The following is a 24,354-nucleotide window of genomic DNA, read 5'->3' as shown; positions in this document are numbered from 1 at the left end:
CACAGCTACTCAGGAGGCTGAGGCAGGAGAATTGCTTGAACCTGGGAGGCGGAGGTTGCAGTGAGCAGAGATCCTGCCATTGCACTCTAGCCTGGGCAACAAGAGTGAAACTCTGCCTCAAAAAAAAAAAAGCTATTAATATTTACAGGCAAGTTTTGTATAGACCTAATTTATTTGGGTAAATATCAAGGAGCACAGTTGGTGAATCCCTTGGTAAGAGTATGTTTAGCTTTTTAAGAAACTGAAAAACTGTCTTCCAAAGTGGCTGTATCATTTTGTATTCTCACTAGCAATGAATGGGGTCATTGCCAGAATTTAGGGTTGCAGTATTCCAGGTTTTGGCCATTGTAATAGATGCATGGTGACACCTCAAGTTGCAAATGATGACAAATGACATTGAGCGTCTTTTTATATGCTTGTCATCTGCGTATCTTTAATGAGGTCTCAGATATTTTGGTGATTTTTGAATTTTTATTGTTGAATTTTGCATATTTTGGATGCCAGTCCTTTCCCAGTTATGTGTTTGCAAATATTGTCTTTCAGCCCCTGGCTTGATTTTTTATTCTCTTAATAGTGTTTTCTTGCAGAGCAGAATTTTTTAATTTTAATGAAGCCCAGCTTACCAATTTTTTATTTCATGGATTATGCTCTTGATCTCTAAAAACATCACTGTCAAATGCATCATCATCTAGATTTTCTCTTATGTTAGTTTCTGCCATTTTATAGTCCTATGTGGTACATTTAGGCCTATGGTTCATTTTGAGCTAAATTTAGTGGAAAAGTGTCAGGTGTGTTCCAGATTTGTTTTTCTACACATGTGTATCAAGTTGTTCTAGCACTATTTGTTGCAAAGACTACATTTTCTCTATCATATTAGGTCTGTGATCCATTTTGAGTTAATTTTTATGAAGTGTGTGGTCTGTGTCTAGATCCTTTTTTTTTTTTTTTTTTTTTTTTTGCAATAGGATATTCAGTCTTTTCAGCACCACTTGGGGAAAATTTCCATTGAATTACTGATTCTTTGTTAGAGATCAGTGTACTGTATTTGTTGAGGTCTACTTCTAGGCTCTCTGTCCTGTTCCACTGACCTATTTATCTGTTCTTTCACCAACATGATACTGTGTTGATTACTATAGCTTTATAGTAAGTCTTGAAATCAGATAGTGTCAGTCTTCCAACTCCATTCGTCTTCAATATTGTGTTGGCTCTTCTTCTGGGTCTTTCACTTCTCATATAAACTTTAGAATCAGTTTGTTAATATCTACAAAATAGCTTACTGGGATTTTGATTGCAATTGCTTTAAACTAACTGACATCTTGAAAATACTGAGTCTTCCTGTCTATGAACACAGAATATCTCTCTATTTATTTAGATTTTGTTTGACTTTTAAAATCAGAGTTTTGTAGTTGTCTTTATTTAAGTTTTGTATACATTATATTAGATTTACATTTAAGCATTTAATTTTTTGGTGTTAATATAAATATTTTTTAACTTTAAATGCATATTGTTCATTGCCGTATAGAAGAAATTGATTTTTGTATAGTAGTGTCTTGCAACTTTCCTATAATTGTCTATTAGTTTCAAGAGATTTTTGTTGTTATTTGTCTCAATTCTTTGAGATTGGGGTAAATAATCATGTCATCTATGAAGAAAAACCGTTTTATTTCTTCCTTCTCAGTCTGTATACCTTTAATTTCCTTTTCTTACCTTGTTGCATTATTGAGAACTTCTAATACAGCGTTGAGTAGTAATGGTAAAGAGAATATTCTTGACTTGGTCCTGACATAGAAGCAACAACCTTCTCATCATTACATATGGTGTTAGTTGTAGGTATTTTTTTAGCTGTTCATTGTCAACTTGAGGAAATTCCTCTCTATTCCTCAATGCCTGAGAATTTGTATTATTAACAGACATTGGATTTTGTCAAATACTTTTTCTTCATCTCTTGATATGATCAATGATATTTTTCTTTAGCATGTTGAGATGAGGGACTATACTATGGTTCAGTGATATCTTAATTACCTTATGTATACAAAAGGAGAAAATATTCATTTTTGCTATCATACTTGTATTCAAGCAGCACATCCCTTTTGGAATAAAGAAGTGATTTCTAGAAATACCCGTTATAACATTTATAATGTATGTCATTTATAATATATTTATATATAATATATAAATGTCATATAAATATGAAGTTTATAATCTGTTTAGATAACAAAAAGCTGATTTTTGAAGGGAAGATTAAATTCTATGATATATCACAGAAATTCTTTGGTATATTCATTGACAGTGGAGTTTAGATAAATGAAGTAGTATTTTGTTACTTCCTGGCATTGTAGTAACTAAAACACATTGATATGGATTTTTCTTCGTCCCTATTATATTCTACAGAAACATGTAATTATGATATGAATTGGCAAGGAAATATTCAGAGTCTGGTAAACTATTCTTCTCTATTTTTAACATATGTAATGGCTTCGTGATCAAAATTTGATGGACTGATTGAATTGTCTTTTATTATTATTTATTATTTATTATTTATTATTATTTAGCTCTTCTGGTGTTCAATATTTGTTATACACTGTACCCTCTTTCTTGACAAAAAACGAAACCAGGATGTGTATGTATACAGAAAATAGGACTCTTAAAAGATCTGTATCATTTCCCCATTGCTCTAAAGTCATGGTAAATTTAAAAAAGAGAAAAATAAAGCTCACTTAGAGCCCCTCTTAAAGTATCTGTGATACTGTAATAATAATAGACTATGTAAGCTATTCAGCATTACTGCACTAACCTGGTCAGGGCTTTCTTATGTTGAAGAAACTAGTAGATTGAATGCCCTAATTTTTCTTTCATGTGGCTTTTTTGGATAAGCCAAGTGCTCTGAAGCACTGTAAATTTGTCTATATTTCTCTTAAAAGGAATAAAGATCTGTCATAACATAGATAGGAATTCCAGATTTAGGAATGTGATTCAAGATAGATAAGCTAAGACTTTTCTTCCAATTTATGAAAGACTGTAGACCCTCGATTTTATCCAGCTAGCTTTCTCTGAGATTAAAATGACCAATAATATGGGTAGAATGTTCTTGATCTAGGATTAGCCAATCAAGGCAGTAGGTCAAATCTAGCCAGTTGCCTGTTTTTGTAAAGTTTTATTGTTATCAGTCATTCTATTTTTAAAAACATATTGTCTGTGTTTGCTTTTGATAAAAACAGAATTAAATAATGGGACAGAGACCATATGGCTTGTAAAACCTAAAATATTTACTATCTGGCTCTTTACAGAAAAAGTAGGCCCACTCCTGTTTTAGGCCACCTTTGCAGGGTGACAGTGAATGTCATAGTGGTGGCTGTCAAGTCCTACCATTCTGGAGACAGTGAATCCCTGTGCTGGAGCTAAAGGAAGCGTGACAGACCAGGTGACTTCAGAGGATGATTTAAATAAGAGAGAAGGTAGTTAGGAAAAGAAGTATTCTTTTATTCTATATAATGTATGCATTCTTTTCAGAGCTTGAATTTTTTTATAGTGTCATTTTACAAGAGTATTGAAATGTATACACAATAGAATATTATACAGCCTTAAAAAAGAAGGCAATCCTGTTATTTGCAACAACATGGATGAACCTGGAAGACATTATTATAAGTGAAATAAGCCAGGCACAGAAAGAAAAATACTGCATGATCTTACTTATGTGTGGAATTCGAATTCATGGAAGGAGAGAGTAGAATGGTAGTAGCTAGAGGTTGGAAAGATGTTGGTGAAAAAGTAAAAAATTTCAGTAAGACAAGAGGAGTAAATGTAAGAGGGATAGTATGCAACGCGATGACTGTTCATAACCATGTATTCTATACATGAAAATTGTTAAGGGAGTAGATTTTAAGTGTTCTCACCTCAGAAAAACAATAAGTATGAGAGGTGATACGTATGCTAATTAGCTTGATTTAGCTATTCCACAATGTATACATATTTCAAATATCATGTTATATATGATGAATATATACAACTTTTGTCAATAAAAAAACAAAGCATATTGCTGAAGATGCCCAGGAAAGACATATTGACTAGAGTGTGAATTTTAAGACTGCAAATATATTCAGAATCATTTTGATGTAGAGAACGACTAAAAGCAAATGGAGGCCGGCATAGTGGCTCATGCTTATAATCCCAGCAGTTTGTGGGATTGAGTTGGGCAGATCACTTGAGTCCAGGAGTTCGAGACCAACCTAGGCAACATTGTGAAACCCTGTCTTTATATAAAATGATAAAAAAAAACTCAGCCAGATGCGATGGCATATGCTTGTAGTCCCAGCTACTCTGGAGGCTGAGATGGGAGGGTTGCTTGAGCCCAGGAGGCAAAGGTTGCAGTGAACCATGATTACACCATTGTGCTCCAGCCTGGGTGACAGATTGAGATTCTGTCTCAAAAAAAAAAAAAAAAAAAAAAAAAGTATACAGATATGCCTGAAAAGGAATGCCGATGTGTAAATGCATCTGTTTGCTGTCCTGGAGGGATGGTCCCTAGTTTTCATTAGATCTCAGTGACCATGTGACTCCATAAAGGTCAAAAACCACTGCTGAAGAATATGCTGGGCATAACGGGACAGGCAGACAGGGTAGGTGAGAGGAGTAAGGCCATGCCATCTTGTGAAAATGCTCACGCAAACCTGTGGAGAAAATCACATAGTAAGGAACTGAAGCCCCTGTGACAGCCATCTTGAAAATAGGGCCTCCAAACTCTGGTTCAGACCTCCAGTGACTACAGCCCTAGCTCACATCTTGACTGCAACCTCACAAAAGACCCCAAGGCAGACGCCAAGCAAGAAGCATCTAATTAACATACACTATATTCCTGACCCACAGAAACAGTATAAAATAATGTGTTTATTATTTTAAAAAAGGAATGCTGAGAACCTTTGAACTGCAGGAGGAGGTTAGCACTGAAGCAACTGATTTATGATGTCGCTGTTAATAGGTAGGCTTCATTTTCTACTTACATTGTCCTGAGCTATTTCAGAATGTAGGGCCTTTGAGTATCAACAAGCAGGAAATACTATTGATTTTGCAGTAATCCATTCAATTCAGGCAAAACATTACTGAGTCTTACTCGCTATATGGAAGGATTGATTATAAATCATGACCGTAATCATGGTCCTGATCATCACCATCACCATCTGCACCCTCAGAGCTCACATTTGTTGGGCAAGGACTCTTCCAAGTGGTCTACGGAGGTTATTTCACTGATTCATTCTTCACGGTAATCCAGTAAAAATTATTCCCATTTTACATATGAAGGAAATGAGGCAGAGAGAAGGTCAACAACTTGAACAGGTTCACACAAAGAAGCGACATCTTCAGAATGTTAGTAACAATCGAATGTGAAAGTGATTCATCAACTTTTAGTTGCCCTGAAGAACAAGCAAGAGAGTGACTGTGATGTCATCTGTTGACCTAGCTTTTGGCAGCACTCACAATGAAAAGAAGCAGTTTCCTTGCAGGGTGGATTACGGTATTGCTTTACGGTGTGCAATCTTTTATTAATAATGTGTTTTATGATTCTGTACTAAAGTCCACTAATTAGAATTGTGCGTCCTATAAAATTTTATTGTAAATATATGCCCAACTGTCAAGCTATGAAGAACTTGTAAGGATTTGTGCTTTTATTAATATGCTAATGCTAGTCTTTTCGGGGCCTCCGATTCTGAAGATGAACTATTCTAGCTGTCAAAGTGCCTGCTTTTTACCGAGAAACAACTGGTTTGACAATTAAGATAAGACTCAAATTGTGTTTTATAGCCAAAAAAGCAAAAATAGCTAATGACTTTTATATCAGTGGACAATATGATAATAATAGTTATGAGCAGTGGAAATGATGGTATAATGGGAAGGATTTGTACTTAGAATAACCTTAAAGGGCCTCGCCAGGCAGTTTTATGTGATCGGTCTGAAATATGAGTTCCTTAATGAAATGTATTATACTGGGGAATAATGCGTTATGTAGGCATAACTTACAGCCTGAAGTCTGGAATTTCTCAAAGTGCTGTTCAACAAGCTTATACTGCTACATGTGCCTATTTTTAAAATTCCTGTTCAATGAAATTACAGTGACTTTGACTTTGTCTGATTTGTGAAATGAAAGTTTTTTTTAACAAAATTCTCTTCAAAATAATAACTGTATCCAGTTCTTTTGCACATGCTCCTTTTCTCAGTAGCTGTAACACTGTTTTAGTACATGGCAAAAATAGTCTTCAGTTAACAAAGAGCTACGTGAGCTCTATTATATTTTCATATGCATTGACCTTCAGGAATTCTGGCATCATTGCTGCCATTTGCATTAAATTCTTTTGCTATGATTAGCTCAAAAGGTGCTGTCACTATCAATCTGTTTAATTTCTTAGAGAATCTTTATCTGTTTTCAGTCTTCCTGTTGGAAAGGGCGTTTGCTCTGAATATAACCGTTTATTTGTATGAGTTCCAAGTTGGTAATACCATTTGGTAAACTGGTTGGTCTTTAGAACAACTTTCCTTCTAGACTCTGATTTCATACTTGAAATGCATTGCAGGGAAAAGGGACAGTCCCTTAATAGAGCAGGTGTATTCCTCTAGGTGGGCTGATTTCTAAATAACTTTGAATGCCCTTAATGTCCTTTATGATGGACTGAAGTTCCTATTTATTTAGATCTTGATATTGTGGTGCCAATTTTCAGTCTGAAACAGCCCATGAAGACTTGTTAGACAGCCATTGACATTCTGCACATGCCGTATATTTATGTGGGAACAATATCATAGCAAAGATTCCCTGATTGGCAATAAATAGTCAAAAGAAGTCATCAGATTCTCTATACCTGCCAACGAAACATTTAAAAAACTATAAAGAGGAATAATTCAAGGCACAAGGACCTTCAAGATAAAGTTAAAAATATTTCAGGTAGGAAGGAGGATTCAACTTTCCTTTTGACTTTATATTTGTCTTTTAGAATTTTAATTAAAATACCATTAAATTTTTATGAAAGATCATTTTTAAATTCAAATGGTAAAGTTATCAAAGTAAAATATTTGCATGATAATTCTACATACACTTTATTGCATAAATCTATATAATTTTACAAAGACATATTATTCATGCTGTTTGTATCTTAGAGGCCTTTTTAAAAGTTTTTGAGCTTAATTTCTCTATACCTTATATAATTGTTCCTCTAATGTAATGAATACTAATAGTTTGATGTTCGTTATTTTACAATTTTCTCTGCGCTCATACAGATATATATTTGCTTATATACATAATATGATAGATTTTTAGGGTTAACTTACACAGAAAATGTACGTAATTTACACTTCTGCATCTTATTTAACAGTACATTACCATGAGTTTCTTCCTCTTTCTATTTTCTGTTGGTTTATTTTGTTCTCTATTTTGTGTCTTCAGGCAATTCTTTATTTACGTGTTTTATTTAATAATTAAAGCACTGCAGACTAAAAGTGTTCAGAGTTTACCTGTCAATCATAGATTTGTTAAGAAGTGTTTTTGCCTTCATTATATTCTAGATAGGGTATAGTTCTGATTCCCTCTTTGACCCATGAATAATTTAGAAGGGTTTCCTCATTTTCCAAGTTGTTAATTTCTTGTTGTCTTTTCAGTATTTGTTGCTACATTTTTTTGTTTATCATCAGAAACTATGATGAGTAAAAGTCTTAAAAATCTGTTAACGTTTCCTTTGTTTTCAAGTAAAAGACCTTTATTAAAGGTCAGATGTATTTAAAAAGCCGTGTCTGTGTGTGAGTGTATTTCTTTCTATATGTGTGTATACACACGCAGACACGTGCACAATGTCTATAGTTTGTCATTCATTCTTATTTAATAAGTCTGAGTGTTATCTGTGCTTTGGATTTTTAAAATGTGATTCTAATATAAAACCAAGATTAAGTACCACTGCCAAAATGAAATAATCTAGCCAAGTGGTTCTCAAAATATGGACTTTCAATATCACCTGGGAACTGGTTAGAAATGCAGATTCTTCAGCCTCACCCTAAGACCTGGCCACTCAGAAACTCGGGATGGGGCCAGCAATCTCTTTTTAAAACATTCTTATTTTTAATTAGCACATAATAATTGTACATAATTATGGGGTACAATATGATATTTCAGTACATGCATGCAGTATAGAATGATCAAATGAGGCATCGCTGTGTCTATCAACTCAAACATTTATAATTTCTTTATGTTGAGAATATTCAAAATCCTCTCTTCTAGCCATTTGAAAATATATGATAAATTGTTAACCACAGTCATGCTATAGTTGCTATCAAATACCAGAACTTTTATCTCCAATCTAGTTGTAATTTTTAAATGACATTCTGTCATTCTCGGCAACATGGTTGAGCCTAGAGGGTGTTACGTTAAGTGAGGAAAGCAATCTGGGTCTTAACAAGCCCTCAACGGGAGAGGATTCTACCTCACTGAAGACTGAGAACCACTTACCTATGTCAGTGGCTCTACACTGAGGATGATTTTGTCCCCAAAGGGACATCTGGCAATGTTGGAGACCTCTTTTGGTTGTCACAGCTGGTGGGAAACTACTGCTGGCTTATAGTTGGTAGAGGGCAGGGCTGTAAACCTCCTGCAATGCACAGGACAGCCCAACAGAGAATCACCCAGCCCTAAACATCAATAGTGCTACGGTGGAGTAACTTACTTAGACTATGCTTTCCAATGCTTGGCTTCCCATTGCAACCAGCAAGAGAGCTTTTTAAAGTCCTGACTACAGATCTGTTTAATGTCATTGGTGAGGGTGCACATAAGGATTTTTAAAAACTCTCCATGTGAGTACTTTATGCAGCAAAAGTTGAAAATCACTGCTGTGGACATTGGTTATTATGGCAAAAACCACAATAACTTTTGCACCAACCTACTACCCAAATCTCTTAGGTCCTAATGGATGGATTAGGGTGATCCCAAACCAACTGGTCAATTTTTATCTAAAGAAATAGACAATTATATACCCCCTGTTGTGTTATAATGGGAAGTACAAACACCTGTTTGCATAATGTTCTTGCCCAAAATTCAAACTTGGACAAGCTTCTAGATTTCTAGATCTCGCTACCAGTTTAGAGGTACGTGTTAAAAAACACCATAGAAAGGCTGTTGGCTAAATCTAGAATGTAGAAAGTCCTCCAGGACACATGGCACAGACTACTTATCCTCAAATGCATGGCAAGAGGCAAAGACAGGAGAGGAATGGGACTATTCTAGAATAAGACGAACTTGGGGCCCCTAACTGTTAAGTATGTCTTGTTTTGGAACTTGATTTGAAAAGGCAACAAGAGAAAATTAAAAACATCTGTGAGTCAGTTTGGGCAGTTCAAACACTATACTAGGTATTTTATAATATCAAATAATTATTCTTAGAGTTGCATGTGGAGAGGTAAGTAGAGGTTATAGGTGAAACGCGGTTATCCCTGTGTTGATCATTGTTGATGTCATGTGCTGGGTGTATGGGGACTTATTTCAATATTCTCTTTACCTTTGTGCATGTTTGAAATGTGCCACGATGAAGGTAGAATGAGAAGGAATATCTAAACAGGTGGGAGGAAAGGCAGGTGAGAATGGTGTTAGAAAAACTTAGATTTTCTACAGTATTAAAAAGTAAGTCTAGTGGATGTGATAACATGACAGTCACTTGATGACTTCAGCAAAATCTGTTTCATTGGAGAAATGGGCCTGGAAGCAAGATTAGAGTCCACTGGAACTTGACAGGAGTAGATAGGGTGTTACTGCTGTGTTCGAGGCACGACAGGCTTTCATGTGTTTACATAAGACAGACCCTATAGAGAGGACGATAGTGAACACACAGGAAAGAAACAGGGCACGTGCATCAGCTTTGCCCTGGTGCAAACATTAATTTGGATCCCAAGGCATTGGTGCAGACATTAACTTGGATAATTATAGCAATTACTTAGCATTATGTTTGGCATATTAACACATTATTATTATGAGGGTTTTGAAATTTGGGTGCATGTGATATGCATCCAAAGAAGTTCCTTTTTGTGACTTTTTGGATATTTATATTTTGATAAAAATTGCAGATTGCTATGTTAAAATATTAAGAATTATTGTTCTTACATTTCTTTAAAATGCTTTAATCTAAAACAGAATTTGGATGTGCAAATATTTATATGTGTATATTGAAATAATGATACATTAAACTATACCTAAACTTATCACAGAGTACTTTCATGGACCTAAGTTAGATGAGTAAGGTACTGTCTGTTCACTGGGAGGGTGGGAGGGGGAAAAACAGAGAGAGAGAGAGAAAGAGAAAGAGAAAATGAATGAGATTAGAGGGAGAAAATGGCAAGAGACAATATATTTAAATCGTTGTTTATTCAGGGAAAACTTAGATTGATCACTGTTACTGTTATTTTGGTTATTTTTATTTCCAGCTATATTGTCTCCTGGCAAAAAGTATAAATTTAACTGTTCACTCACAGGCCATTTGTTTTTCTTTTCTAATTAGCTTCAAAAAATTAGATTCCAAAGAATGAAACATGTTTAACTCACATTTGGGCTTTTGTTTGTTTGTTGAAACAGAACTGTTCATTATGAAGGTGGCGCTGTGTCTGTTCATGCACGTTCCCTTTGGAGACTAGAGACGCTAAGAGTTGCGTAAGTAGAACTTCTAAACACAGCCCGATGCACTACGTGTATCAAATAGCTCAGTGTTGTGCTTCTGTGTCAGCTGGTCATGCTGAAAACTACAGCAAGCAAGCGAACAAAGGAAACACTGAGGAAGTGGTGGAGTGTTTCTCTTTGGTCTCTTTCCTTCCACCTACCTTTCTAGTTCCTTAGCCTCAGTTCACCAGCTGGCAAACCTGAGAAATAAGCAGTAATTTTGTACAGTGCGTTTTTGTCTTTAGCCTTGCTCACTTTTTAAATATCATCTCATCCCAGACCATGCATCCCTTGGCAGAAAGGGCGCTAGGACAGAGAGTTATAAGATTTGGAGACAAAACAAGTTCTTTGCAAGCCTGTCGCACATTTCCAATCTGACAGACTATGCATTTAACCCTCTAAAAGCACATTTAAAACAGAAAACTTGAACATGAGCAGTAGGACAGAGTCATTACTGGAAGTCACTATATTTACTTAAAAATCATTTGATAGCCAAGAACAAATCTGCATTGTTATAAAAGTCACTGTGTATTCATTATAGTAGTGAAAGTTTTTATATATTAATATTTATGGTACATAAATATATAAAATATTTTTCTGATTACTTAAAAAAAACTGAATATTTCCTTTTAGTTCCTGTAAATAAATACAGTATGATGAGAAAGGTGTCATTTTGGACTATTTTAAGTAGAATTAGAATGTCAGATTTTTTTTTTAATAGTTGGACGCTTTAGTCCTTTACCTAAAAGCAATAAATTTTCAGTGTATTTGTTTCCCAGTGTATTGGGCCTTAAAGGCATTATTGGGCCAGGCGCAGTGGGTCACGCCTGTAATCCCAGCACTTTGGGAGGCCGAGGCAGGCAGATCATCTGAGGTCAGGAGTTTGAGACCAGCCTGGCCAACATGGTGAAACCTTGTCTCTACTAAAAATGCAAAAAATTAGCCGGGCATGGTGGTGGATGCCTGTAATTCCAGCTACTCGGGAGGCTGAGGCAGGAGAATCTCTTGAACCCGGGAGGCGGAGGTTGCAGTGAACCAAGATCACGCCATTACGCTTTTGTCTGGGCAACAAGAGCAAAATGCTGTCTCGATCAATCAATAAGACATTATTGATTTAGGGTGATAACTGATTTGTATTGGGCCTTAAAGAGTTCATTGGTTTAGGATAACAGATTCCATGGGTGGGAATGAGGGCTGTCTTACTCTCACATAACTATCTTTATAGACCTTTTACTTTGAGACTATTGCCTGTCTGATGGTGACGAGAATAGTTAGTGGCCTTCAGTTGTTTTTGCTCATGTTTCCCATACAATGATTTTGAAAAACTTTGTACATTCTTGAACATTGGGAGGTTGACATAGAAATCCTTTCATTATCAGTTTAGATGTTTAGAATATAACTTCTAGTGTATTTTAAATGGTGACACTTTAAAATAAAATGTTATGTCACCCTTTTCAAAATATCCAAATAATGGAAAGTAATGCTGTGATTTAATACTCACCTTGGTTTACTGAAAATGGTTCTTTAACAATAAAAATATATATTGTTAAGTTTTTCCTTTTCATTACATCCTACTCCTGTGCAACAAAAATATTCATATTAATTAATTTCTTACATTTTTCATGTTAGTAAGTCTATAACTTTAAAAGGATTTTCTGTATTGTCATTAATAACTAACTGATAATATTAAATTTCTTTGCTATAAATGCACAATTGATCAAATCTACCTAAATATTAAAATTTTTGGTGAATACTAAACTTAATAGAAAATTTTTATTGGAAATGCATATCATAATGAGATGGAAAAAGAAGAGACAGACTTCTAAGACAAACAAAGGAAAAACTCATAGCTTTTATATGCTTTGTAATTATTCAGACAATTTGAGGAAAAAAGTTTATTACTCATATTTTTTACTTTGTGTATTATAAAATGAAAGATTAAAGAAGTGTTTATACAAATTAATTGTATAAATAATGACTAATTATATATGTAATTAAATAGTATAAGTGCAGTTTAGAGAGGTTGTTTGGCCCTTATAAAATGGATTGTGTGTTTTCAAAATGTAGAAAGATACCTATACTTCATAATTGAGTGCTAAAAGAAATATATATCTTTTTGTAGAGCCTCTAAATCTGTCTTATTTTTGGTTAAAAAAATAGCACAAGAGCTTCTGAAAACCTGACAGGACTTTTTGTTGTTATTAATATTTTTGATGAGCTGTGACTAGATAAATCTAGATTATTCTGCAAACTTCTACATACCTTCCATTAAGTAGTCATGTTTCTGTCCCTCTACTGTCGCTTGAGTTTGTATTTTGAAATAGAAGTCTGAAGTTTATTTTGACTTCGATTATGGGTGATTGACATATAGAAAGGACATGATCTTATGGCCAGCCACAGGGGAAAGGGGTTGCTAATTGCTTCTCAGAGTCCAGATGCCACTGAGGGGAACACCACAGAAAAGGCAGAACAGGTAGTTTTTCAAGGATTTAGCAGCTAAAAGAGAGATATTTTGCTCTCCTCTGTGACCCTTGATTAAATTTCACCCTCCTGTCTAGCAGCAGGAAAGTAGGAGATTCATTTGTAAGAAATATAATTATTTCAAGAAGTGTTTCAGATGACACTGACTCTTTAAACAACTTTGGCAAATATGCAAATTGAGCTACATTCAGTTTAGGCTTTTTTATTTTTTTGAATTAAATCCCTTCCATTCTGGGAAGTTTAGATGTCTTCTTATATGCAATGGCCTCATAATTAGTAGTTTTGCTTTATATTTAGGAATTTATAGTGGAGATCCTGCTTTAGTTTATGATAGAACTATGTTGTCTCATACCAATGTTTATATTCCATATTTGGGATATCCAGTCTTCTCTCTACTCCAATGAGATCCAACTACAACAAGTTATTTGTTGTAGATGATGTGGTCCGTTCGTTTTATATTTTATAGTGCATACTCCTCCAAATAAAACTATTGTTGTCAAAAGTTTTTCAGTATCATGGCCTTTTCAATAAATCATTTTAATGTAGGGAGTTACATTTAATAGAAAATGCTCTCTTATATTTTACCCCAAGGCAAAATTATAGGGATATTGTAAGTGAGAGGTATGTTAGTTCCTGTAATAGGAATAAGCATTGAAATGAAAAATATGAATTACTCTATAGTTCAAGTTCTATTTTTTATGTCACAAATAAACAAAATTAAATTGTGACATATCATAAAGAATTACTTACTATTCCCCAATTCCCTTTGAGATAATTTTGAATAAATATCGACAAGACGTAGGGCACAAGTTTTTTGATGTTACCATAGGGAATTGCTTTATAAAGCCACATTACTGTTGCTAATTTTAGTTTTTACTACATATTATTTTCTTGCCTCTTGATACTTTTGGGCTTGTCCTCTTATTTAGTTGGGTGAGGGGGCAGGGGGATCTGGGCATGTGAGACCAGGCTAATTTGAGTGGCTGGAAAGGAAAGCAGATATGCTTAGATTTCACAGTGTTTTTGCCAAAAACTGGCCACATTCATTCCATTTCTACCAGAATCCTCTTAATGCCTTGAAAGGGGCACTGATACATATGAGTTCAATTGAATAGAAATAAGCCTAGAACACCTACCAGATATCCTAGTAAATAGTATGTATCTGGTCAACATTTTGAGCTATTTTGAAAATGAAGGTGTATTCTATCATGATTAAGATGAATTATTATTTGGAAGTGACTTCCTATTTCCAAACCTCATATTTTCCAAATATTTCATTGTTTTTCAAATAATGGAAAGAAATATTAAAAATAATTGTGGCTGGGCATGGTGCCTCATGTCTGTTACCCCACCACTTTGGGAGGCTGAGGCGGGTGGATCACGAGGTCAGGAGATCGAGACCATTCTGGCTAACAAGGTGAAATCCCATCTCAACTAAAAATACAAAAAATTCACTGGGTGTCGTGACATGATCCTGCAGTCCCAGCTACTTGGGAGACTGGGGCAGGAGAATCACTTGAATCCAGCTTGCAGTGAGCTGAGATAACATCACTGCACTCCAGCCTGGGCGACAGAAAATAAAATAAAATAAAAAATAATAATTGTGGTTTTCATAGTATTTGAAAACAATGCCCCTAATTTTATAAAAGGAGGATTTTTAAAAGCTTATTTATTATCAAAATAGAAATGTTTTAATGTGCTATTATTGGTAGACAAACTTTAATTTCATTTCAAGACAATACTGTGTTATCTGGGTTTATTAGTACATGGTTATTAATTTAGTTGGAGGACTTTCCAAATTAATTACCTTTATAACAAATTCATGTGAAAATGAACTTATTATAATATAATTCTACTGCTAATTTTCTATGCTAATATCTCAAGTAAAAAATCGAGGTTAGAAAACAACATTAAATTGATTTATAATTTACCAAAAGATTGCTAGCTTTGACAAAAAGTATTCTCAATTTGTAGAACACAAACGTTTTTAATGAGTCTGTAAAAAAACCAAGTTTAGTAATTAATAAGATTATATTGAAACCCTCTATATATTTACTTTTTGTTTGACTCATTGCATTTTGACAAAATCATCTACTATAAACTGTCTTTTAAAAATTTATCCTTATATTTATTTTCAGTTTGTTGTTGACATGTGAAACTTTACAACATGCATTCTTTTTAGAGTATACACTTTTTCTTTATAAAATATTTGGCTGTATACCTTTTGTACTTTTTGGCCTTAAATTGGAATTTATCTAATATCAAATTTGTCATTTTTTCCTTTTGATGTTTATTTGCTTGTTAAATCTTTTCTAATCATTTGATTTTAGTTTTCTGGCCTGCTTTGATCTTAAGCATGTCTCTGATCTATGATACATATGGGCTGTCCTCACTTTGCATGGTACGACGTTAAGGAAAGTCATACACAATAGAACTGTCATCACTCTACACCTTAGCATGGTTAAAGCTCCCAAATGCACAACCTTAAGTTAATAAGGTAATGTGCAAAGCAATAACAGCTTGTATTTTAGTTTTTCTATTTCATCCTACCTGAAAGTCATTTTATTTATTTTCAGTAGACAAATAATAATTGTACATACTTATGGGATACATAGTGATATTTTAATACAGGTAATGTATAATGATCAGATCAGAGTAATTGGCGTATCCATCATCTTAAACATTTATCATTTCTGCACATTAAGAACATTCAGTATCCTTCCAAGCAAATTTTTAATGATCATAACTTATCTTTTTATTGAAACAGTCTATATTTTCTGTTTATTACATTTTTTCTTGACGTTTTTAGAATTTTCATTTTCTTGGTCATCGGGTTCTAATAATATATTGTTCTACAATATTAAAATTTAAAGTATAAGAATACATTTATTTTGTCAGGTAAGTATAGTCTATATACTTCAGCTTATATGTATGAGTTCCAACTAATAATCCTACTTAGATATTGATAATAATACTACTATTTTTTCAAGTCTATGCAAATACAACAACAGTTTTTAACTAGTAAATGCTAAAATATTTGATGTTGCACTTCCTGTATTATCTTCATTATAGGTTGACTGTATTAGAGGTTGACCTGGAGCACAACTTCTTAGTTATTTCTGCATAGAATACTGGATAGTGTGAATTGTATGGCCTTTAAAGTCGAACACCTTGAGTTAAACTTAACTTCTAGTTACTGTAAGCTTTGTGACTTTGTATATTACTTAATCATTCTCAATAGCCAGTTTGTTACTTGTGAAATGAAATTAATATCACTAACATCCTACGTTTTTTGAGAACATTAAGACAATATATATGACTGTTCATTGTCTGACATATGTTTTAATAGCTACTCCTTCTATGATTGTGGGTGCTGTTGGATCAAATCCTAACTATTTTCATTAGGTGGAGTGGAAGCCACATAAGATGGGGCCAGCCATTCAGACTACGCCATGTCACAACAGGAAAATACTTGAGTCTCATGGAAGACAAAAACCTTCTACTCATGGACAAAGAGAAAGCTGATGTAAAATCAACGGCATTTACCTTCCGGTCTTCCAAGGTGAGAGAGAAAATATTATTTGGGTGTTCTATAAACGTTACTCTGTCACATTTTCTTTGAAGTTAGAAATGAGAAAATAAATGATGTAAGCATATTTCATGTGTATTTCTAAATTATCAGTTTATCTTCCATCCATTCCTCTCCAGTAAAACCGATTTTCTAAACCATTAAAACCTGCCTATAGAGAAACCTAAATGCACAACAAAGAGTAATGATTACACAAAGGATAATGATTGCATAAATCATAGCATATACGTACATATTGGGACAGTACAACACTGTCAAAAATATAAAATATAAAAATACCTATTATACATTATCAAATGAAAGGTGTTTTATGTGGTTTATAGTTGTTAAAAACACATTCATCCAGCTCCTTCCTGTTTCCTTAAGCATTGACAGTGTCCAGTGACCACAAATATTGTGATTTTTTGGGTTACAGTATGAGGTAAAGCACACCGGGGTCTTTGTCTCAAAGATACATTTATATATCCATTGCTATAGGCAGGCCTTTATCCTTAACCCTGTTGAATCATTTTTATGATAATTGCTGTATTAGTCCTTTTTCACACTGCTATAAAGAAATTCCTGAGACTAGGTAATTTATAATGAAAAGAAGTTTAATTCACTTACCCTTTTGCGTGGCTGGGAAGGCCTCAGGAAACTTACAGTCATGACAGAAGGGGAAGCAGGCAGGTCTTACATGGCGGCAGGTGAGAGAGAGAGAGCGAGAGAGTAAGTGTAAGGAGGAACTGTCAAACATTTTAAAAAACAATTAGATGTCATGAGAACTCACATCAGGAGAACAGCATGGGGAAACTCCCCCGTGATCCAGTCACCTCTCTCTTGACAAGTGGGGATTGCAAATTGAGATGAGATTTGGGTGGGGACACAGAGACAGACCGTATCAATTGCATGTTTCTGTTGATAATTTAACGAAGATTATGAAACTTGAGGAAGATGACTGGAATGATATTAAACTACTAACTAACTTTCATCTTAGAAAGGCAAAACTTTGTTTCCTTAAACAGATAAAGGTTTGACTTGTTTCTGCGATTAGTGCATACTCATCTGAGTATAGGCATCTTCACAGTGTTATTCAGGGCTCATAAACAAACAAACAAACAAACAAACAAAAAACGTATTATTTCATTTTTTTGCTACTAGGAAGTTCTAAGGATTCAGTCACCCCTCCCCATATTTTGTATGCTGCCTCAATTCAAGTTGGATTTTTGATAGCAGTATTATTAGATGAGGAAAATGTATTAAGTACTATGTATAAAATATTCAAACAAGGTCATGATTTGGTTTAGTAGAACTGTAATACAAGCACTACAATGCCTTTAAAATATTGGGTTAGTTTTAAATTTTTACTTTTCCTCTTTATAAAAATGTATATGTTAGGTAGCATCTTCTAAATATTTTACAAGCATTAACAAAGATTATTTTCTATTTAGGTAAAACATTTACCCTAAAAGACCAATTTTCTGTATGCTTAATAAATTCCATTTTATTGATCTTATAATGGTGTCCCATCACAGCATAGCATTGGCAGCATAAACATAAATACTTACTGAACTTTGACAGTGTCCGCAGAACTTGTATTTGCAGAGTTGTCACTAGAGGCCACTGGACTTTATTCCTCCATTAGGTCTATAGCGTGGATTTCTCCAGTAAGTATCGGAAATAGAGAATATTAATTTTCCTAATTATGAAAATAAGCTATTTCACTATAGTCTTAACAGTGTATTTCATATAAATAATATCTAACATGCAAGAAAACATATTTATCATTTAGAGTAATAATTGTAACAAAATTAAAAATAGTTATTTACAGCTATTTAAATTGTTTTAGTTCTTTAATCATATTTTATTTCTTCTGATTTTGAAAGCAATGCATATTTACCTTAGAAAGTTTAGAAAATACAAAAAATATGTAGGAGTAAGAAATACCTAGTTATGCAGAATACCAATGTTTTGATAAATTTTCTTCCTAATCTTTTTCTTTTACTGTATAAACGCACACTTGCAATGTGGGGATTAAGAGCTGCCAATACTCCTCCCGTATGCAATTGAAATCTACATTTTGACTCTCCAAAAACTTAACTACTAATAGTCTGTTGTTGACTGGAAACCTTAGCAATAACGTAGTTTATTAACACATATTTTTAATGTCATGTATTATAAACTGTATTCTTCCAATAAAGTAAGCTAGAGGAAAAAAAATGTTATTAAGAAAACTATAAGGGAGTCTGGGCGTGGTGGCTCACGCCTGTAATCCCAGCACTTTGGTATGCCGTGGCAGGTGAATCTGCCCAACATGGTGAAATTCTGTCTCTGCAAAATTAAAGTACACAACTTAGCTGGGGGTGGGGCATGCACCTGTAGTCCCGGCTGGTCAGGAGGCTGAGGCTGGAGAATCACTTGAACTCAGCAGGCAGAGGATGCAGTGAGCCAAGATCGTGCCACTGCACTGGGCGACAGAGTGAGACTCAGTCTCAAGAAAACGAAACAACAACAACGACAACAACACACAAAACCCAAAACTATAAGGAAGATGAAATACATTTTCTATGCCTTAGGTGGAAGTGGATCATCAACAAAGTTGGTCCTTGTTTTCATGTTGAGTAGGCTGAGGATGAGGAGAGAGAGGAAGAGGGGCTGGTCTTATTGTCTCAGCGGTGGCAGAGGTGAAGGAAAATGCATGTATACGTGGACCTGCACTGTCCAAATACATGTTGTTCAAGAATCAACTGTACATTACAAAATATGAATGTAGTTTGTGTTCTGCTTTCATTTGATGTTATATAGTAGGTATTTTTATATTTTATATGTTTGACAGCTTCATACTATCCCAGCATGTACGTATACACTATAATTTAGGCAATCATGACTATGTAATCATTACTCTTTATTGTACGTTTAGGCTTCTATACTTATATAATATATACATATATTAATACATATCTATCATTATAAATAAAACTCAAACCAGAGTAAGTTGTGGGGAGACCAGAAGTAACTCTGAAAAGACAGATTCCTGAATGAACATTCCCAATGCCTTTCTCTTTCAATTCCTGTTCTGGGTTACACCGAATGGTAGAAGATGCCTTGGAATCTATGAGTTAACTGGAGAGCTCCAGAAAAGACAGTCAGGGTGGGTCTTTATTCTCCATTGTGAAAACAGAGAGGCACAGCTGGTAAAACCTCATTATCCTTACAAAGCATCTGTATCTATATATTTGCTGTGTGGGCTCTTAGAGGGCCTCAACAGTGGGTACTCCGTGGACCTCAAGGTGGGCCAGAATTGTTCTTTGTCTCTGTAATTGGAAAGCACAATTAATCCCATTATGGGACGTGGGCTTCTTTCTTAAATCTAGCTTGCAGAGGAGTGGGAATTTGCTAGTTTGTCTACTGATAGCACCTCAGTAAACAATTCAACCCTCTAAAGAAGAACCAATTATCTGATGGTAGAAGCCCTTTTCAAGTACAGAAGGTGGTACCTATTAAAATGACATTCAGCTTTATTCCTTCTAGAAAAACTAGAAGCAATTGACATCTTCCTTACAAAATATAACTTACCCAAAGAAAATCTTGAAGAGGTTGAAAAACATGAACTCATGTATCACAATGGAAGACATTGGAATGATTTTCCAAACTTTACTATTTTCAAAAGCTGGGAGCCTGTGGTGGGAGGATCTCTTGAGCCCAGGAGTTCGAGGCTGCAGTGAGCTATGATCATGCCCACTGCATTCCAGCCTGGGCAACAGAATGAGATCAAGAAAAACTAAAAGTAAAAGAAACAGGCAGAATACATCTAACAAAAATTGGAGGAAAAAGAGGAAGAGTGAATGGTACAGTAGGTGCTCCAATTGCCTTCTGGGAAACAGAAGTCAAAGATTTTCTTAAGATTGAAAATTTGAGCAATGGAAGCATAATATTGAACGGCCAAAAAGTGAATACTGAAATATAATAACACTTACTAAAACAAGATGGTGGAAGAAAGCTGGTGGGAGAAAGAGGAACATGCTATCTTTTTCATCATGCATGATCCAGCCTAATAAAAAGAAGAAAAGGGTTGCTAAAGAGCCAGAGACATAAACACAGACACAGACATGCAGTCAGTGAGAAAAATTAGACCACAGAATGAATGGCTGTAAAAAAAAAAAAAAAAAGACGGAAACAGAAAACCTACAGTATGACACAATGAAAACCTAAACTATGGCCCACTGTATTTACTTATCAATATATATAAATGGACTGTCTCACAATTTAAAATTAAAGTAATTTCATATTAGGGGATACAGTATAAATTATGCTGACATTAAGAGGCATGTCTGAAGCAACTTTATTTGGAAAGGTTGGAAATGAAAGGATGGCTAATGGAATACCAAGAAAATACACACAGACAGGGTGCAGTGGCTCCCTCTGTAATCCCAGCATTTTGGGAGACCAAGGCAGGCAGATGTCTTGAGGTCATGGGTTTGAGACCCACCTGTCCAACATGGTAAAACACCATCTCTACTAAAAATACAAAAATTAGCTAGGCGTGGTGGCATGCACCTGTAATCTCAGCTGCTTGGGAGGCTGAGGCAAAAGAATTGCCTGAACCTGGGAGGTGGAGGTTTCAGTGAGACGAAACTGCACCACTGCACTCAAGCTTGGGCAACACAGCATGACTTTGCCTCAGCAAAGAAAAAAAGAAAAGAAAAAGGCATCTGATCTTAATAACAGATGAGGTGGAATTCAGGCAAAATAAAGAATTGCAGGAGACAAAAAGAATATTTCATGATATTGAATAGAGTGCAAGTCACTGAAGTTGTAACAGTTGTTAAATTTACATAATAAATAAGATGTATTAGTATCCCTAAAACAAAAATTAGCATTCATAAAACAAGATAGTATTTGTAAAACAGAAACAGGTGGACAAAGGATATGGACAGACATTTCTCAAAAGAAGACATTTATGTGGCCAAGAAACATGAAAAAAAAAAAAAAAAGCTCAACATCACTAATCATTAGAGAAATGCAAATCAAAACCACAATGAGATACCATCTCACACTAGCCAGAATGGTGATTACTAAAAAGTCAAGAAACAACAGACACTGGAGAGGCTGTGGAGAAGCAGTAACACTTTTACACTGTTGGTGGGAATGTAAATTAGTTCAACCATTGTGGAAGACACTGTGGTGATTCCTCAAAGATCTGAACAAGAAATACAATTTGATGCAACAATTCCATTACTGGATATATACCCAAACTAATATAAATCATTCTGTTATAAAGATACACACACACGTGTTTATTGACGCATTGTTCACAATGGCAAAGACATACAATCAACCCAAATGCCCATCAATGATAGGCTGGACAAAGAAAATGTGGTACATATACACCATGGAATACTGTGCAGCCATAAAAGGGAATGAGATAATGTCATTTGCAGGGACATGGATCAAGCTGGAAGCCATCATCCTCAGCAAACTGACGCAGGAACAGAAAACCAAATATTGCATGTTTTCACTCATGGGAACTGAACATTGAGAACACATGGACACAGGGAAGGGAACAACACACACCTGGGGCCTGTCGCAGGGGATGGGGGGTGGGGGGAGAGGGGAGGGAGAGCAGGGAGAGCATCAGGATGAATAGCTAATGAATGTGGGGCTTAAAACCTAGGTTATGAGTTGATGAGTCCAGCAAACCACCATGGCACACTTATACCTATGTAACAAGCCTGCACATTCTGCACATGTATCCTGGAACCTAAAAAAAAAAAAATTGCAAGTCACTGAAGTTGTAACAGTTGCTAAATTTACATAACAAATAAATATAGGGTAGCACTAGTATTTATAAAACCAAGTCTCCAGGAGCTACAGGAGAAATAAACAGAAAATTTTAGTATTAGGAGATACCAAGTCATCTTTTCTCAGTTTGCACACACAACACACACCTCACGCCACTGAGGCTTTATGGCATCTGGAGAGCTGCTGCGGAAGCCCCGCCCCTACTTGGACATTCATTTTGTTCACTCAGGAATATTGCAGGGCTGACTTGAGCCGGACTAGGAACGTGGAACATGCCAACAGTTAGTGCCCTCTGAGAGCTTGGGAGGGTGTTCGGGAAGCAGGGACCCTGTCCTTGCACACTCGTTGGCTTTTTAAATGACAGAATTGCTGCCATTTTGTGATTTCTTGTAAGTCAGCCAACAGAGCTGAATTGTTGATCTCACTGTATCAGGACTCCCATTTTACAGGTGGGGAAAACCAAGGCAGAAAGGGTGAGTCACTTGACCAAGTCGCAGGGCAAGAAACACAGAGGCGTTGGTGAACACAGGGTTATCTCTGCACCAAACCAACTGGCCAGAGCGGTTACAAAGAGCTGGGGCGTAGCTTTCTGGGCTGGCTGATTCACTCGTTCGGTTCACCCCAGGCAGTAAGGACTGCCGTGGGAGCCTGAGGCAGGTCCGTGTCCTGTCAGGGCCTCCCCCAGTTAAAATGTCACCCCACCCCTCCACGGGCTACTGCCTGACCCTATGTCTAATTGATCTCTCAGAATCCTACCTGGCCTGCAGAAAGCTCAGTAAGGGCATCTTTCTGATTTTATTCTTTCTGTGGTAATCCTAATCCTCCTGGAGGTAAATGAATTCCTGCGGCAAAGCAGGTTATTCATGTGGAAATGGAAATGCAAAAAGGCAAAAGTATATTAACATACTTCAAAAATATTCTTACTTCTTTAGCCTTTCATTCATTGATCTACATAGTTTTAAATTGGGGTTGGGGCGGGAGGGTACTGTCTTACAGAAACAAAGAGAAACCTACAGGTAAAAATATATGTGCAAGTTAATTTCATCATTCTTTGTCATGACAAAAAATGGAAAGTTCACGAATGTGCAATAAAAATTATTCTGTATCTATAATATTAAGTGGTGTTAGCTATCAAAATGTATTGACCTGGAAAGATATCCATGAAAATGTTGTTGAATAAAACAATATTTTCTTGGACGTATTTTTCATAGCTATCTTTTCAGATGAATATATATCAATATATTGTTATATATATCCCCAGATCAATATATAGTTATATACAGCCAGTGCTCGACTTACGACCACGATTGGTTCTGACAGACCGGTCGTAATACGATTTGGTCGTAAGTTGAGTAGGCTATGTGTACAGTTGAAATGGTGCATGCGGAGATGGTGGTGCTACCGGAAACTGGTCCACACTGTTGTACACCCAGCTGGGCAATGTTTGTGCTGCCAGACGCGGAGCAGTCGTAGCTAGCAATTGTGGTCGTAAAGTCGAATGGTCGTAAGTTGCATAGGTCGTAAGTTGATCAATACCTGTATATATATAACATTATATGACATATCTTTCTAGATCAATATATATATCAATATATTGTTACATATAATCTCCAGATCATTTTATAGTTATGTATATAATATATACTATACATAATATATATAATATATATGTGTTCTCTGTCTATATTTTTTTATTTTATTTCTATTTTTATTTTTTGAGACAGTTTTCCTCTGTCTCCCAAACTGGGGCACAGTGGCGTGATCTCGGCTCACTGCAACCTCCCCCTCCTGGGTTCAAGCAATTCTCCTGCTTCAACCTCCCAAGTAGCTGAGA

The 24,354-nt window shown here is 35.4% G+C and overlaps 1 protein-coding gene across 12 annotated transcripts in view; it reads left to right on the top strand.

Annotated features, from left to right (window-relative positions):
- Positions 1-24,354, top strand: part of RYR2 (ryanodine receptor 2) — a 784,407-nt gene that overhangs the window by 356,708 nt on the left and 403,345 nt on the right. For all 12 annotated transcript variants that reach the window (XM_032242431.1, XM_032242430.1, XM_032242419.1 and 9 more), the window contains 2 exons: positions 10,589-10,663; positions 16,556-16,712. In XM_032242431.1, coding sequence (XP_032098322.1) covers positions 10,589-10,663; positions 16,556-16,712 — 232 coding nt within the window. The remainder of the gene's footprint in view (positions 1-10,588; positions 10,664-16,555; positions 16,713-24,354) is intronic.

Source organism: Sapajus apella, unplaced genomic scaffold, assembly GCF_009761245.1.
Source record: "Sapajus apella isolate SASKATOON/1434 unplaced genomic scaffold, GSC_monkey_1.0 scaffold49, whole genome shotgun sequence".
NCBI classification, from domain to species: Eukaryota; Metazoa; Chordata; class Mammalia; order Primates; family Cebidae; genus Sapajus; species Sapajus apella.
Note: the sequence above shows the minus strand (reverse complement) of the source record. Positions and strands in the feature narration are given on the sequence as shown.